General features: G+C 40.3%; 1 protein-coding gene across 2 annotated transcripts; it reads left to right on the top strand.

The window, feature by feature from the left end:
• The first annotated feature begins 5925 nt into the window (after positions 1–5925).
• Positions 5926–8879, top strand: paxx (PAXX non-homologous end joining factor). Of its 2 annotated transcripts, none has more exons than XM_036212982.1 (7): positions 5926–6114; positions 6673–6733; positions 6803–6846; positions 6923–7098; positions 7744–7794; positions 8472–8565; positions 8638–8879. In XM_036212982.1, the coding sequence occupies exons 1-7, from the start codon at positions 5984–5986 to the stop codon at positions 8684–8686; spliced, it is 606 nt and encodes a 201-aa protein (XP_036068875.1). In that variant the 5' UTR covers positions 5926–5983; the 3' UTR covers positions 8687–8879. The 2 variants fall into 2 exon arrangements, with proteins under 2 accessions (XP_036068875.1, XP_024119855.1); XM_024264087.2 differs by having other exon boundaries at positions 5930–6114; positions 6797–6846.
• Positions 8880–16983: the final 8104 nt, after the last annotated feature.

The raw sequence follows: 16983 nt of genomic DNA, 5'->3' as shown, positions 1-16983 counted from the left end.
GTAGCGTGTTGATGCACATCACTGCAACAACCTGAAACGTTTCTCTGAAAGGAAGACAATAGAGAGATCAGGTCATAAACCAGATTTTACTTCCACTAGGAGAGCAGACAGAGAATGTTGAAACCAGTCTCCACTCCGGTCTGAAGGCCCTCCGTCTAAATCCTCCTTCATCCTCGAATCACATGAAGTCTACATATGTATCGCTGATGTGGATTTGTGATGGTTGATGATGGTTCTTCAAGTTCTTCATCTCAGCTTCTCACACATTCATCTGGAGGGTCGGCTCCTGTTAGTTGATAGATGTACATGACCTCAAGCAGTTAAGACAAGGAGATTAAAAATTGAGTAGTTAAAATCAAATATTTGATAAATGTATGTACAAAACTAACAGTAATATACTGGCAAAGCAATCCTATGAAGTACTAACACGTTTTGATCTATTTCATCTGTACCTGCTGGTTTTAATTTGATTGATTTTAAGATGTCCTCAACAACGGTTAAACTCACTTTTTCAAATTTAGATTTACACAGCTTGTTATTTATAATTGTATCTTTAATGATTTGACAGGATGATTGAGTTGTATGTTTGTAAATAATATTTTCTGTTTGAATTTTCCTTTTTAAAATAATCATCTAAATAGTTTGATATAACTCTAGGTTTTGTCAAGAATTATCCATTTACTTCCAAAAAAGTTGGAGTGGACTTAGCTTTTCGTTCTACTGATTCATTTAACATATTTCACGCTTTATTATTGTGTGTTTTCACATTCAAACATTTCTGTCCCTAATATGACTTTCTTTTAGATCAGTTTAGTCACATAATTCTTCAAATTTTTATACTTCTTTGTCATCAGATGTAATTGCTTCTGACTTCAGTTTGTCTCTTTGCTTCATATGTTCTTTAAGCTCTTTATCTAACCAAGGAGAAGTGCTGCTTCTTAAGCTCTTCTTCCTCACTGGAGCGTGTTTATTCATAATTGGTACGATTCAATTATTGAACACTTCTAAGGCTTTATCTGGATCCTTTCCTAAAAATACTTGTGACCAATCAGAACTCATAGTGCCTTCCATGTAACTATTTTCAGTGACATTTTTAAAATTTTGTTTGATGATGAAATTTTGCCCAGATTTGGGAACTTTAGTCTTATTTATGACCATTAAATTATGATCACTAAACCTAGCACAGATTGAACTCGCTTTTGAACAATGAACAGGTGCACTTGTGAAAAATAAATCAGCACAGGTAGAGGTTTTTGTTCCATCCGCTGTATAAAAGATTCTAGTTGGCTTTGAAGCAGCTTGTGGTAAATTACAAATATTCGTTACTGGTTGAAATTTATTTTCAAGAAAGCAGCTTTTTAAATTTCAATCAATATTTAAATCACCCAGAAAATAAATGTCTTTATTTAAATCACAGACTTTATCCGACATATAAGAGATTTGATCTAAACAGAATATTGGTGCATTTGGAGGCCTATAACAGCCACCAACACCACTTTTTAAATCCTTTTATGGATCTTTTAAGAGCGAGATTTTAAATATTACAAATTGCTCTCTTCAGACTGGTGTTTTCCCCACTGCCTTTAAAAGTGCAGTGGTGAAACCATTACTGAAGAAGACTAATTTAGATCCAACAGTTTTAAATAACTACAGACCAGTGTCCAACTTGACATTTTTAAGCAAGATTTTAGAAAAGCTTGTTTTTATTCAGTTAAATGAGTTTCTCTCCCATAATAACATCTTTGAGATAAACCAGTCAGGTTTTAGAGTGAACCACAGCACCGAGACGGCCCTGTTAAAGATAGTTAATGATATTAGATATGCATTGGATTCAGGTCAGATCTCAGTGTTAGTTCTTTTAGATCTAAGCGCGGCCTTTGATACTGTTGATCACCTGATCCTGATAAACAGACTAAAAAACATAGGCCTTTCAGGGACTGTTCTCCAGTGGTTCACCTCCTATCTCATTGAGAGAAACTTCATGGTGAGCATGGACACGTGCTTCTCTGGGGTCCACAGTATTGAATGTGGTGTGCCTCAAGGTTCCATCCTTGGCCCCTTGCTTTTTAATATCTACATGCTCCCTTTGGGGAATGTCATCAGGAGGCACAACATCAGCTTTCACAGCTACGCTGATGACACCCAGCTATACATATCCATGTCTCCTGATGACACAAGGCCAGTAGAAGCACTTTTTAATTGTATTTTAGATGTGAAATTATGGATGGCGAATAATTTTCTGCAGCTAAACCAGGAAAAAACTGAAATTTTAGTAATCGGTCCTGAAGCCAAGAGAGAGAAACAGTTTCTGAAACTACAAGAACTTTCATTAAGCTGTTCAGAAACAGTCAGAAACCTGGGCGTTATTTTTGACTCTGAGCTAACTTTTATCCTTCACATTAAACAACAAGTTAAAACAGGTTTTTACCATCTTAGAAACTTGGCTAGAGTCTGCCCGATTCTCTCTCTTGCTAATATGGAGATGCTGATGCATGCTTTTATGATGAGTAGAATTGATTATTGGAACGGCCTGCTTGCTGGTCTTCCAAAAACGAGGGGAAATGGACCCTGTTTTATTTTTTACTTTTATGCTTGCTTTTATATTATCTATTTATTGTTTCTTTTGTTTTAGTGTAAAGCACTTTGTGTTATTTTTATATGAAAAGTGCTAAATAAATAAAGTTTGATTGATTGATTGATTGAACGAGAATTGGTTTTATATGGAGTAATTGTATTTCCAGCCATAACACTTCTATTCCTATACAGCCCAAATCAGTTCAAACTTTTAAAGGTATCTGATGATGAACATAAAAAATCTTCTCAACCTCCATTTGCATTTCTATGGTGCCTATATAAGTGTATCCATATACATTCAAGTTATCCATAGCGGGATCTAAATGTGTTTCAATCAAAGCTAAAATATGCAAATTATATTCGCCTTGAATACCAATAATGTCCTGTACCTTATTTCTTGATTATTAAAATGGGCTATCTTTAAACCTTTATCTGCTAAAGCCATGATTTATATGTTTAGCAATGTTTTAAATGTGTAGCAATTAACAAAACAAACAAAAATTCCAATAAAAAAGCCAAAAAAGGAAGGCAAACACATTTTGTCACCCACTTAAACACAAATAACATGCACATCCTTCTCCCGAGCATCTGTAGCCACAAACGGCATTTTAACGCCAGTTCAGACCTTGGTTGTTTTTACAAAAAACAATATCTGCTCAAATCGAAGGTCGATATCTTTAGTAGAAGCTTAAAAATTGAAGGATTATTCAAATTTGTATTTAGATTTGTCAACGATCTAAGACTGGAAATGAAAATAGAGTTCAGCAGGACATTCATAAAATAAATATTGTACATTTTTCTGTTGAAATTGTTAAGATTGCCTTTTATTATTTACATCAAACAGTGTTCAGCTGTCAGCTCTGCCATTCTAAATGCGAGCGCCGGAAGTAACTATTCACTCTTTCGGCCCTTTCACCATTGGCATTTTGTCTGATGTCACCGTGAAAAGGGTCTGTTGGACAGAGGACCAAAATCCAAAACACACCTCAGGTCACGGGCCAAACAGGATAAACATTTAATGAACACTATAAAACTACATTTATAAAACTTTAAATCTGTAACTTTTTAACATAATTATGAACTAGATATATAGCATTACCTGTGATAATGCTAGTGTGAATGTTGTAAGCTGAATTTGGCTGGTGAAGTGCTGATAGCTGAAGAGGCTGAAATTGATAACTAAAAACACTGAAGCTGATAGCTGAAAACACTAAAGTAGAATTCAAAAACAAAAAAATGTTGGTAAGCCAACAGCTAGCATGTAGCTGAAATATTAGCTAAACTCCAAAACAGCCTAAAAATCTTAGTAAATGCCAAAATAGTCCAAAAATCTCATTGAATTCCCAGTTTTTAAAACTTTTAACATAAATATGAATAAGAAGAGGCTCAAGATACACCTTTTTAAATCTGCTTTTAGTTCATCATATCTGCCTATTTATTACATTAGTTTTAATTGTTTTTTTTATTTTTTTTATTTTATTTAATATTTTTTGTATATAATCTTAATTTCAAAGTTATTTATTTATTTTTACATAAATTTTATGTGTGTTTCCTGTGGGTTCTATCATATCAGGGCTTGTCTGCTTGGTCTGGGGTCGTTGCTGTGGTTCTCGCCCTTACTGGGGCGGCTGGAGTCCTGCACTGCAGCCTCACAGCTGTGGAGTGGACTCTGTTGTTGTCCCGGTCTGGGTGGGCGCCATGGCGATGTTCCTTTGACCAAGCTGGCTCCTGGTATGATAGAATCCTCCATACCATCTCCTCACAGCAGAGCCAAGACTTAAGTTTATTTTACAAGTTTTTCATTTTTAAGTATGTTTGCTTTTAAAAGTAAAGCGCTTCAAGTTGCTCACAGTATAAGAAGCACTTTTATAAATAAAGTTTGATTTGATTTGATTTCTTCTTCTTTTCCTTCGGGCTTTTCCCTTCAGGGGTCGCCACAGCGAATCAGTTTCCTCCATCTAAGCCTGTCTTCAGCATCCTCCACTCTAACACCAGCCACCTTCATGTCTTCATTCACTGCATCCATAAACCTCCTCTTTGGTCTTCCTCTAGACCTCTTTCCTGGCAGCTCTAGACTCAGCATCCTTCTACCAATATATTCACTGTCTCTCCTCTGAACATGTCCAAACCATCTCAGTCTGGCCTCTCTGACTTTATCTCCAAAACCTCTAACATGTGCTGTCCCTCTGATGTATTCATTCCTGATCCTATCCATCCTGGTCACTCCCAAAGAGAACCTCAGCATCTTCATCTCTGCTACCTCCAGCTCTGCTTCCTGTCTTTTCTTCAGTCCCACTGTTTCTAGTCCAAACAACATGGCTGGTCTCACCACAGTCTTGTACACCTTTCCTTTCATTTGTGCTGAAACTCTTCTGTCACACATCACACCTGACACTTTTCTCCACCCATTCCAACCTGCTTGCACTCTCCTCTTCACTTCTTTTCCACACTCTCCATTACTCTGTACTGTTGACCCTAAATACTTAAACTCCTCCACCTTCTTTATCTCTTCTCCCTGTAACCTCACTCTTCCACTCTGGTTCCTCTCATTCACACACATGTACTCTGTCTTACTGCGGCTAACCTTCATTCCTCTCCTTTCCAGGGCAAACCTCCACCTCTCTAACTCCACCTCCACCTGTTCCCTGCTCTCACTACAAATCACAATATCATCTGCAAACATCATAGTCCATGGTGATTCCTGTCTAACCTCATCCGTCAGTCTGTCCATCACCATTGCAAACAGGAAGGGGCTCAGAGCTGATCCCTGATGTAATCCCACCTCCACCTTGAACTCCTCTGTCACCCCTACAGCACACCTCACCACTGTCTTACAGCCCTCATACATGTCCTGCACTGCTCGGACATACTGCCATCTCTCCTAGACACTTCCATACCTCCACAGGTATATCATCAGGACCAAGAGCCTTTCCACTCTTCATCCTCTTCAAAGCCCCTCTCACTTCACCTTTACTAATCTTTCTTACTTCCTGCTCCACAACCGTCACCTCTTCTACTCTTTGTTCTCTCTCATTTTCTTTTATTTGAATAATAAAAAGGCAGAAATGTTATTCCAGAATAAATCAACTTAAACCTTAAATAATTTTCAATATTTTATTTATAAAAAATATATTTTGTCAAAATTGTATAAGCTAGAACTAAGTACAAGATAATATTAATAACAATAAAATAAAATGATATGGAGGGCCGGATCCGGCCCCCGGGCCTTGACATTGAAACATGTGCTGAAAATGTTTGGGATCTTGGAACGTGAAGGTGGGGGGGGCACTCCGTCCAGCTCTTGACATTGAACGCAGCTGGACTTCGGCTGACTTCCCACTCCAGACCAGAAGGTGGCAGAAGTGAGTCGGAGCGTCAATGAAAGACTAGAAAATGGTCTTAAGAAGAAATGAAAGCGGAAGAACAACAAACGCAGCAGACGATGGCCGTGAATGAATGCTCCTTCTGCGCTGTATTTGACGCAAAGAAAACCAAGTATCTGTGTTCCACCCGCAGGAGCGCGGGAACATTCACCATCAGGTAGGACGGAGAATGCTACTTGCTAGCGGTCTTTAGCCGTCGCTGCAGGTCACAGCGACGTTCTCCTCCCGGATGTTTAACCTTTTAACACCTGAGCTCCAGTGTTTATGTTCTTTGATCTAATGTATTTTTTTAATTGTTAACACGCTCAACAAAATTCCAGTAGATTTTGAAGGAGAAAAGCGTCTAGAGCCGCTTTTCTCCTTCAAAATCTACTGGAATTTTGTTGATAGTGTCAAATAGATACAGTATGTTAAATATTTTACGTCACATGTGAGGTACATGACTTTGTGAGCGAACATGAGAGGTGAAAGACACCACACCTGAGAGCTGGAGCATCTGCAAAGGGCGTGGCCAGAACACCTGCCCTCAGGAAGTAGAGAGTATCCAGCTGGTATTTAACTGAACCTGCTGAACAAAGAATCCAACTGAATCATCTGATGAGTTTCAGTTCGCGTTGCTTATATCTGCTGATAGTCTGAAGGCAGGTGAGGGTGGGGCCAGCTCAGTGTTTGGCTCCTCCTCCTGAAGTCCTACTAATGCTGTGATGTCCTGCAGCCTGACAGACGCAGAATCTGTTTGGAGGTCGGAGCTGTCGGAGGACGCGCTTATGCAGCGTGTAAGTGTCCGTCTCCTGCCGTGCCTTAAGCTCGCCATGACTCTAACAGCATCTTCTCCTCAGACACAGAGGCTTGCCTTGAAATCCACGGAAGAATACATCGTAAAGCTCAGGTGAGAGTCCGGCCTGCTGCCCCTCCCCACTGCCAGTAGTGTCAGGGACATGGTGACACGTCGCTGCCATCCGCAGGGCGTCCTGCAAGAGCGCCGATGCTACTGCCGTGGTGCACGGCGCCACTGCAGATCTGCACGTGGGATCGGGCTCAGGAGCGCCAGCTTTGACCCTCAGCAGGATGGAAGGCCCCCAGGCCACGGAGGAGCTGCGAGAGCTGCTGTTCTTCATGGCGGACAGGCTGGCACAGCAAGGCAGGAACTCCTTCATTTGCTTAGGCACTTCTGAACTCCAGAGAAAACATGCCAGGGTTGTGCCAAGGTCAGTTCCCCCTGCCAGAATTTGTATCCCCTGTCTCTGGGATCATTGATTTGTTTGAAGAAAGTGGATGATAGCGATATACTTTATCCTGGGGCTTTTTGGGAGTTTGAATTATTTTTTTCCCTCATATTCTACGTGATATGACACGGACAGATTCTTTCAGGCCGCTGCTGATCCAGTCTGCCTGAATCTGTGCTCCCAATAATTTGCAATAATTATTAGAAACAACAATTATTTAATAATTTTCTGTTGTTGCATGATTCCATCACAAAGTTACTTTCACAAATTGTGAGTTTTATCGTAAATTAGTCAAAAAAGGGTAATTTTTCTTTATTTCTTAACATGAGAAATGCAAATATGACCAAAAACACTCCTAAAAGCCTCAGAATATTGTATCGTAATCATCCACCTTCTTTTTATGCTTTTGGGGACAAAATAGGAGTGTTGCAAAACAAATCAACGATGCCTGAGACTGGGGATACATATTTTGTCAGGGGGAACTTGGCACCACACCCGCTGAAGCTTTTGTTTATGTGGGCTGATCAGACTGAACTGAAAGCAATCTGTTTGTTTTGCAGGTGAAAGTCCTGCTGCCAGTCCAATGAAAAGCCACCACAGGTGGACTTCAGGTAAACTGCTCAGTACGCTTTGAATTTACTTGCTTGGGAAAAATGCTGCAAACAGTGCGTTAAGAAAGCCTACACACTAATGCATGGTAGCTGCGGATGTTCTCCTAAAAATTTGTCATTTCAGGATCTGCATCTCATTTATGACTCCTGCTTTTTATAAAACCTTAGTGTAATTAATCCCACACATAATGCGCTGTGCACACTCACTCAGGGTTTGATATGAGGATTTCCTCTTTAAAGAAACCAACAGTTCGCGTTCACATTTACAAACATGCTCCGTATTCCACGTCACAGCCTTCATGATAAAAGCCACTCTGATGAAGATCTGCAGATCGTTTCTTAGCAACAGAATCACACACCACGTGGCTCTGGCAGAAGCTGATGGCGTGCTGCAACAATACCTCATCTGAACTGAGCTAAATTGGGGTCAATATTATTTGAAACCCAAATAGAACAAATATTGGGGTTTGGCCTCTTTGTCGCGGGGGTAACACGAAGGACCATCAAAATCGATAAGAGTGGTAACACATGGTTTGTGAGCGATAAAACTGCTTTTTACACCCATCTTAGTTGTGACAACTTCAGACTATGATGGTACAGACTAAACGGCCATTTTTCCTTGGAGAACGTCAGATGCCTCCCTGAAAGAGCTGAAGGATGTTTGGTTTTCTCTGCAGAGCTGGAGCCCAGGCTGCAGCAGAACGGCTCTTCGTCAGTGACAGTGAAAAGAAGACTTCCCGGAGCTTCACTCATCAACCCAGGAACCAAAAAGTATAATGAACCCCTCAGCTGAGTTTGTGTTTCTGTGATCCATCTGAGTGCAGACCATCTGTGTTTGTGCAGGAAGCTGCAAGCGACCGGCGTGGCCTTTGACGACGTATCTGAAGACTGATCATCTTCCCTCCCTCCTCGCAGAGCTGGTTTCACCCTACATCAAAGCTTCTTTTAGGATCTGAATGAAATCACTGTTTATTTATTTTTAGCAAAAGCTTTTAATCTGCACATTTTTAAAATCACATTCATGATCATTCGTTTTTAACGCTGTTTTTACTGGAAATGAAATAAAGATCTTCAACTTTTGAAAACATTTGGCTGTAAAAATCTGAAGTCTGAATCCTCACTTCTCTGCTGAGGAAGGGGCTGGGTGTGGGTGTGGGTTTGAGTTCCAGTGACAGCCGGAATCCAGAAGGTCTCGTGTCACCTCAGGAAGATGCTGCAGCTGAGCGTTTATCTCGTCGGCAACCTTTCACAGTAAAAGACCCATTTGGTCTTGTTTTCTACTGATCAAAACATAGAAGGAGCCACATAGTCTGACTTTAGCCTTGAAGAAATTTGGATTTGCATTCATTACCTTTATGCCTATGCCTAATTTTTGGCACGAACAAAAGCAAAACTCTAAAAAGAACCTAGCATCAGGGCTCTGCAACCTTCAACACAGTCATTTGGGTCAATTTCTCATTGACTACAACCCAGCAGGAGCCACTCATCCTGTAGAAAAACAAGACTTTGTATTTATGTTATTTTAATGTTAAATATAAATAAACTATTATTTTTTGGCATCAGTATAACAAACTTTAATAGAAAATATATATATATTTCTTTTACAAATATGAAATGGTTTATAACTTTTAACAGAGGTTCACAAGACTTCCTTTCAAAATAAAATACTTCCTGTGTCACATAGGATCACCTTGATGGAGCAATTCTAGTGATAGTGTAATGTCAACAATGAAAAAAATATATTTTGAAATGTTTGTGGCGTTTTTAGCTAGAAATTCATAAATCTAACTTTCTAAAATGAACACAGTTAATAATTATCTATTTTTTAACCATGGATAGCGATTAAAACACTGGAATTTGTCTAAATGTTTAGTTCTCGATTATCTAACCACTATGGCTACTGTGCTATAGAGGCTCGCGGAGTGAGATGTTTTACTTTATTGAAAAACTTTACAGTTAACTTTTTAAAATAAAACCTTTGTATTTTTCTTTAAAGGGTACCAAAACCTTAAATCCAATTTTTTGTCTGTTGACCTCTATAAATGGGGCTTTAAAATTGTTGTCTGTTGTCATTGCCAAATTTTTGATAATTTAAAATAAAAATTGTTTAATTCTTGAAAATATTGTCAAAAACCGTGCGCTGCTCCCTACAGGTTGAATCAAGATATTACATTTGAGTTTTGTGATTGGTCAACCCATTCTAGTCTTACGTCATTGCAAAAGTCTGAGAATATGATCTGCAGCTCCAGTAATAACAGTCACGTTCTCCAGCCCCGCCCCTCTGACTAGATTTTCACATTTCAGCTGTGGGTGGAGTCAGCCTCCAACTTCCCTGTTTGGTTAGCCTTTTACCAGAGAGCCAGAGAGGGGTAGAAATAAGGCCGGATCTAGGTATGGGCAAGGTGGGGCAATGTCCCCACCCCAAATGCCAGGACTGCCCCCAAATATGATTCCATGCAAGACAAGAAAAACAGAGCGCTCTCTAAGAAGGATGTCCCTGCACGAAGTCAAGGGGAGGCAGAGCCCCACCAGCAAATATAGCTTAAAAAATGCATAAATTACACAAAACTAATGTAGGCAAGGCAAGTAAGTTTATTTGTATAGCACATTTCATGTACAGAGACAATTCAAAGTGCTTTACATAAAACATTAAAAGAAACAATCAAAAGAAATAGTAAAAATGTCATTCATCATCATTCAAATCATTAAAATAAAATTAAAAGAAAGTAAAAAGATTTTAATTTAAAACAAGCATAGATAAAAAGTGCGGACGTAAACTTTTGAATACATATTAATCAAATGCAACTGAGAACAGGTGAGTCTTTAACCTGGATTTAAATACACTGAGTGTTTCAGCAGATCTAAGGTTTTCTGGAAGTCTATTCCAGATCTGTGGTGCATAGAAGCTGAATGCAGCTTCTCCATGTTTAGTTCTGACTCTAGGAACTGATAAAAGACCGGATCCTGATGACCGGAGAGGTCTGGCTGGTACATACTGGGTCAGGAGGTCAGTCATGTATTTTGGTGCTAAACCATTCAAAGCTTTATAAACCAGTAACAGAACTTTAAAGTCTATCCTCTGACAGACAGGTAACCAGTGTAAAGACCTCAGAACTGGACTGATGTGGTCTACTTTCTTGGTCCTTGTGAGAACCCGAGCAGCAGAGTTCTGAATAAGCTGCAGTTTCCTGATGGATTTTTTTGGTAGTCCTGTAAAAACACTGTTACAGTAATCAAGTCGACTAAAGATGAAAGCATGCACTAGTTTCTCCAGGTCCTGCTTAGACATCAGATCTTTAATCCTTGAGATATTTTTGAGATGATAATAGGCTGATTTAGTGACTGCCTTAATGTGTTTATCAAAATTTAGGTCTGTGTCTATCACTACACCCAAGTTTCTGGCCTGGTTGGTAGTTTTTAGTTGAATAGATTGAAGCTCTGTAGTGACGTCTAACCTTTTTTCTTTAGCCCCAAAGACAATAACCTCAGTTTTGTTTTTGTTTAATTGAAGTAAGTTGTGACACATCCAGTCATTAATGTCCTCAATACATTTACCAAGAGCCTGTACAGGGCCTCGGTCTCCTGGTGTCAGTCTAATATATATCTGTGTGTCATCTGCATAGCTATGGTAACTAATGTTGTTGTTCTTTATAACCTGGGCCAGTGGGAGCATGTAGATGTTAAATAGAAGTGGTCCCAGGATGGAGCCTTGGGGCACTCCACATGTAATTTCTATTGGCTCAGAAGTGAAGTTACCAATTGACACAAAATATTTCCTGTTTTCTAAGTACGTTTTGAACCAGTTTAGTACCGGCCCAGTGAGACCCACCCAGTTTTCCAGTCGTCTGAGTAGTATTGCGTGGTCGACTGTATCAAACGCAGCACTGAGATCCAGTAAAACTAGCACTGACATATTTCCACTGTCTGTATTCAAACGTATGTCATTAGTCACTTTGGTCAGAGCCGTTTCAGTGCTGTGGTTCTGTCTGAAGCCGGACTGGAAGACATCATAGCAGTTGTTATTTATTAGGAATTCATTTAACTGATGGAAAACAGCTTTTTCAATGATCTTACTTAAAAATGGCAGGTTTGATATCGGTCTGTAGTTGTTCATTTGAGTTTTGTCTAGACCGTCCTTTTTTAGGAGAGGTTTGATTACAGCTGTTTTCAGTGGTTCTGGGAAAACACCAGATGTTAACGACAAGTTGACAATCTGGAGCAGGGCTGGTTCCAGGATCTTTGAAACTTTTTTGAAAAAGCTTGTGGGTAGAATATCCAGACAGCAGGAGGAGGAGTTCAGTTGACATAGAATGTCCTGCAGTTCTTTACTGTTTATGGGTTGAAACTGAGCCATTGGGTTTATACTGGTTTCTAGTGGATAGGGTTCATATCCTGAACTTGTAGTTGGTGAAACAATTGTTTGTCTAATGTTTTTGATTTTGTCCCTGAAGAATTTGGCAAAGTCATTACAGGCTTTGGTGGAGTAAAGTTCTGGTGCCACTGACACAGGGGGTTTTGTCAACCTGTCGACTATATTAAATAAGGCCCGAGCATTATGGGAGTTTTTGGTAATAATTTCAGAAAAATAGGACTTCCTTGCATTGCTCAGTTGTAAATTATATAAGTGAAGTTTCTCTTTATAGATGTCATAATCTACCTGTAGTTTAGATTTTCTCCATCTGCGTTCAGATTTCCGACATTCTCTTTTTCCGTTCTTTACCAGAATGGAATTTCTCCATGGAGATTTTTTCCTACCAGAGATCACCTTCACCTTACTAGGAGCAATGCTATCCATGATATTTGACATGTTGGAATTAAAGTTATTAACAAGTTCATTGACTGAATCCCCTGAGAGGGGAGGAGTCAGTGAGAAAATCTGGTTGAACATCTCACTAGTATTTTCAGTTATATACCGTTTTGTGATCTCCTCCCTCAAAACATTTGTGTGTACTGGAATTGTGCTCTCACAGAAAACACAGCAGTGATCAGACAGACCTAAATCACATACAGTAACCTTAGAGATGTTCAGACCTTTGGAAATCAATAAATCAAGAATATTCCCTCTGTTGTGTGTGGGCTCTGTTACATGTTGAGTCAACCCGAAATTGTCCAGAGTGTTTATCAGGTCCTTAGTCCCTTTGTTCTCAAGATTTCCATAATGGATGTTAAAATCTCCAGCCATGATTATACAGTCAAAATCAAGACAAATTATAGACAGCAGTTCACTAAACTCAAGGTTAAATTCTGGACTATATCTAGGTGGGCGATAGATATTGATAAATATGGTTTTGAGTGAGGCCTTCAGCTGTAGGGCTACATATTCAAAACATGGAAAGTTTCCAAAAGATAACTTTTTACACTGAAACATTTCATTGAACAAAACTGCAACCCCCCCGCCCTTTCTGCTTGTTCTTTCCTCACTGATAACACCATAATTGGGAGGAGCTGACTCTGTGAGAACTGCTCCCCTACTATTCTCATCTAACCAGGTTTCAACTAAAAACATAAAATCAACTTTGTTCTCAGTGATAAAATCATTAACTAAAAATGTTTTTCCTGCTAAAGACCTGACATTTAGAAGTGCTAACTTGAGAGGTCTAGGAGTAATAATATTTTCATTTACCTTCTGTTTCTGGAAAGGCGCAGAGGAAATGTTTACCTCTTTTAAAGTCCTTTGTTTGCATTTTGGCCAGACTACATTCCTCCTGCTAGTGACAAGTGCAGAAACGGTGTGTGTTTCTAGAGAACAGGGTCCCAGGTTTTTCAGGAGAACATGACTGTTGGTATATCCACAGCCTGGACCCTCAACACATCAAACATCTGACTGCAGGGACAGGATATGAGTTGTACAGGAGAGGGTGGGGCTTTACGTCGTCCCTTCAAACATTCTGGTGACAGAGTTATGGGGGACAAAAATGGATTGGCCAGAGGGGTAGATCGAAGCCCAATCCCGACTCGCTCCATCATCTGCTCAATGAATTTCAGGTGGGGTGAAGAGGGTGAAGGGAGTCAGGGGGAACCGTCAGGAGTTTGTTGGTTTGGTGGTGTTTGGGAGTGTGATGGCTCTTTACGCTGCCATACCATCAGGGCAGTAACCTGCACCAAACACTCACCTGTACACGCCTTTAGATATATTTTATTTCAATTATAAGAAACACATTTGTTTCTGTGTAAAAAATATAAATTTATTGACACATAATTTAAGCTTTATTTGAATTTTCTTTCATTAATTTAATCTTGTGTTTTTGAGTTACCGGTGCTGTGGGGACCATTGCTGCTGCTGCTGCTGCTGCCGCCGTCTGCTGGAGCCACCATGTCAGGCCTGACTCAAAGAAACCATGCCAGCCGGCAGAGGCCTTATATGCAGCAGGACACTAATTGGACTGAACCACTGCCCGGGGGAGGAGAAACTCTTTTTGAGTTAAAAATTGATTCAGTTTACATTCTACTTTATGTCTATTAGTTTTAGTATTTTTCTATGTTGGTTTACTTTAGGATGGACAAGTTAATTTTGTGTTTGCTGTATTTCTGTTGTCTTAGTCTTTTTCAGTTCCCCCTTGTGTATCAAGTTGGTCTGATCAGCCACTATATATGTTCCCTTGTGTTTCCAATTAGGGAGGTTCACATGTGGCTAACTATTTGGGAGAGATGAAGTTGACAAAGGATTCTGTGATTGGCATGGTTTGGCCAGTAATACCTTTGTGGCGCCTGCCTGAACCGGAGGTTGATGTGGAACTAATTGGACTAAATAAAGAATTGATTCGTAAACGGATTGAATCTTTTCTGCAGAGCCAAGTGAACGTTGTGCAAATTTTTACTGATGGCTAGAAGGAGACTGGATCCCAAAGAACAGGCTTTGGAGTGCTTGTGAATGGAATGCAGGAAGGTCTCAGTGTGCGTGTAACAGATAGATTATCTGTGTTCTCGGTGGAACTGCTAGCAATTTTGTGGGCATTGCGTTGGGTGGAGGAACATACTCCTGACCGTGTAATAATTTGTTCTGATTCATTATCTGCTCTGCTGGTGATACTTCACAGAGAATCTGAGTCGCGTCCTGATTTACTGTATGAGATTTTACTGAGTCTTTCTGAGGTGGAGGGTTTGGGTTGTAATGTTTCATTTCTCTGGGTTCTGGGACATGCTGGGGTAAATGCAGTGGCGGGCCGTCAGGGCCTGCAAGGCCTTCTCTGCTGGCCTAAAAATATCTGAATCACAGACTGATATTAATTATTATTTATTTCCGTGAATACGTATTCTATAATTCCAAATGCTCTGTCTTCGTCCTTTCATTGCTGTCTCCCTGGTTGCGCTGCTTCCAGACGTGTATTTTCCTATTTAAGCATTAACCAATCACATTGCAGCACCATTTGTTGCTAGGGTCAAAGAAATCTGCCCGGAGGCCTTCACAATCAGTTCTGCGGGCCCTGTAGCATAAAATAATTGTCGACCAAACTGTTGCTTCAACCAATCAGATTTGGAGTAGACGAAACCAAGGCCAGCTAGCAGGCCCTCGGAAACGTCATCATTTTCACGTGCTATGATTGGATAGCTCGCAGCTCGCTCTGGTTCTGCGTTATGTGACGGACACAGGTGTCGAGGAGCGGCGTGTCAGGTTTGAAGATGTTACCAGTGGAAAGCGTCTCATCGTCTGATTTTTGGTGGAAAATGAATGTCTGGGTAAAGTTGTGGCACAGTTTTGTCTGGCACGGGTAAAGGAGTTCCGTGACTCCATTGAGCGGGAGTGAAGCTGAAATCTACGAGGCTCCTGAACGCACCGCGGGCGCGTGCAGCGCAAAATCCTCGCGCAAATATTATTTTCCAGACACAGACCTTGATCGATCACAAAAACTGATGTTTGTCTCCCTCCTGGACCACAAGAGGCTTCAGGAATACCAGAACATTTCCCGCATGCAGCCTTTTCCAGCTTATCACAGCCACGGAACACTTTCCATCTGCGAAACGCACGGATTCTGCACGACAGAGTGATTGAAATCTTCTTGAGGATAGAAAGGATGGATTTTGTGTTTAAATAATCTGGATTTTTGGTGAGTAAAATTTTGCTATCTCCCTACATAATATTGAAATTTTATCAGGTTATTTTTTATGCTTTTGGTGTGTGTGTGGCAGCTGTACCTGCAGTAGAAGTTTTATTGCCATAAAATAGTTAATGAGGGTTGGATTGATTCAGATGGAGCACTACTGAAGGCCTAGGTGTGAAATGCACGGCCCGCCACTGGGTAAATGGGAATGAAGCTGCTGACAGACTAGCAAAAGAGTCTCTTCTGAAGGTAAATGTGGATGTGGTTGTTAACAGGAGTGTCGCAGCATACGTACAGAATATATTAACAAACTTTGGCAAATGGGATGGGACACGGAACAAAGAGGCAGACTGTGTCAGACTTGTATAAAGAAGAGCCCTCTGCAGGTGCCTTTTTCAGGTCGTAAAGAGGAGATGGTAGTTACCAGGTTGAAATTGGGTCATTGTGGTCTGGCTGCTTTTTTATTTACAGTTCACAGGCATGACAGCGGCCTTTGTATTTGTGGGGAGCGGGAAACGGTGCCTCATGTGGTTTTTAGTTGCAGCAAATATGATGCTGAAAGGCATGTGTTATTCATGCGACTTAGTGATTTAGGAATCTCTACATTTTCATTTCAATGCATCATACCATTATGTGTTCAGAATATAGCTGTAAGGTGTGCTGTCCTTCACTTTCTTCGTCAGACTGGACTGTTTTTCAGAATTTGATCTAGTTTAGTTTTGTTTAGTTTTTCTTTTTTTTCTCTTAATCTGAGGGTGGCAGCATTGCACTCGTTGGTGTATAGCCTGCCGGAAAGGCATTCGAAGAAGAAGAAGAAGACAACTAGGGAGGTCAGTTTGTTGGTCTGTCTGTTCAGTTGGTTGATTTGTCCTCCTATTTAAAGTTTCAGTTACTTTTGTTGCTTTGACCTCTTTTAAGGGCCCATTTTTGTTCACTGAGATATTTTTTTCGAAAATAAATGTAAATATTTTTTGATATATTTTTGGCTGTCCTTGCCTTTACTGCTCGGTCCACCAAAGGGAGGGTCCATCGTCCTCGTTGTTTTTCCTCTTCCGGTGTTCGGAGGCAGGTTTCCCGTTTCTGATGTTTTCCTCCAGTGGGGGCAGCTCCATTCCTCGTGTGGATCCAGTCTGTGTCTGGCCTTGACACT

The sequence above is a fragment of the Oryzias melastigma genome, linkage group LG7 (assembly GCF_002922805.2).
Source record: "Oryzias melastigma strain HK-1 linkage group LG7, ASM292280v2, whole genome shotgun sequence".
NCBI classification, from domain to species: domain Eukaryota; kingdom Metazoa; phylum Chordata; class Actinopteri; order Beloniformes; family Adrianichthyidae; genus Oryzias; species Oryzias melastigma.
The sequence above is the reverse complement of the archived record's forward strand: the minus strand, read 5'-3'. Positions and strand labels throughout refer to the sequence as shown.

Excerpts from the sequence above, each read along its gene's own strand:
- paxx (XM_024264087.2), top strand. The coding sequence starts at position 5,984 with ATGAAAGCGGAAGAACAACAAACGCAGCAGACGATGGCCGTGAATGAA. Across the intron at positions 7,099-7,743 it reads GGACAGGCTGGCACAGCAAG|GTGAAAGTCCTGCTGCCAGT; the intron begins GCAGGAACTCCT and ends TTTGTTTTGCAG. Across the intron at positions 8,566-8,637 it reads ATCAACCCAGGAACCAAAAA|GAAGCTGCAAGCGACCGGCG; the intron begins GTATAATGAACC and ends GTGTTTGTGCAG.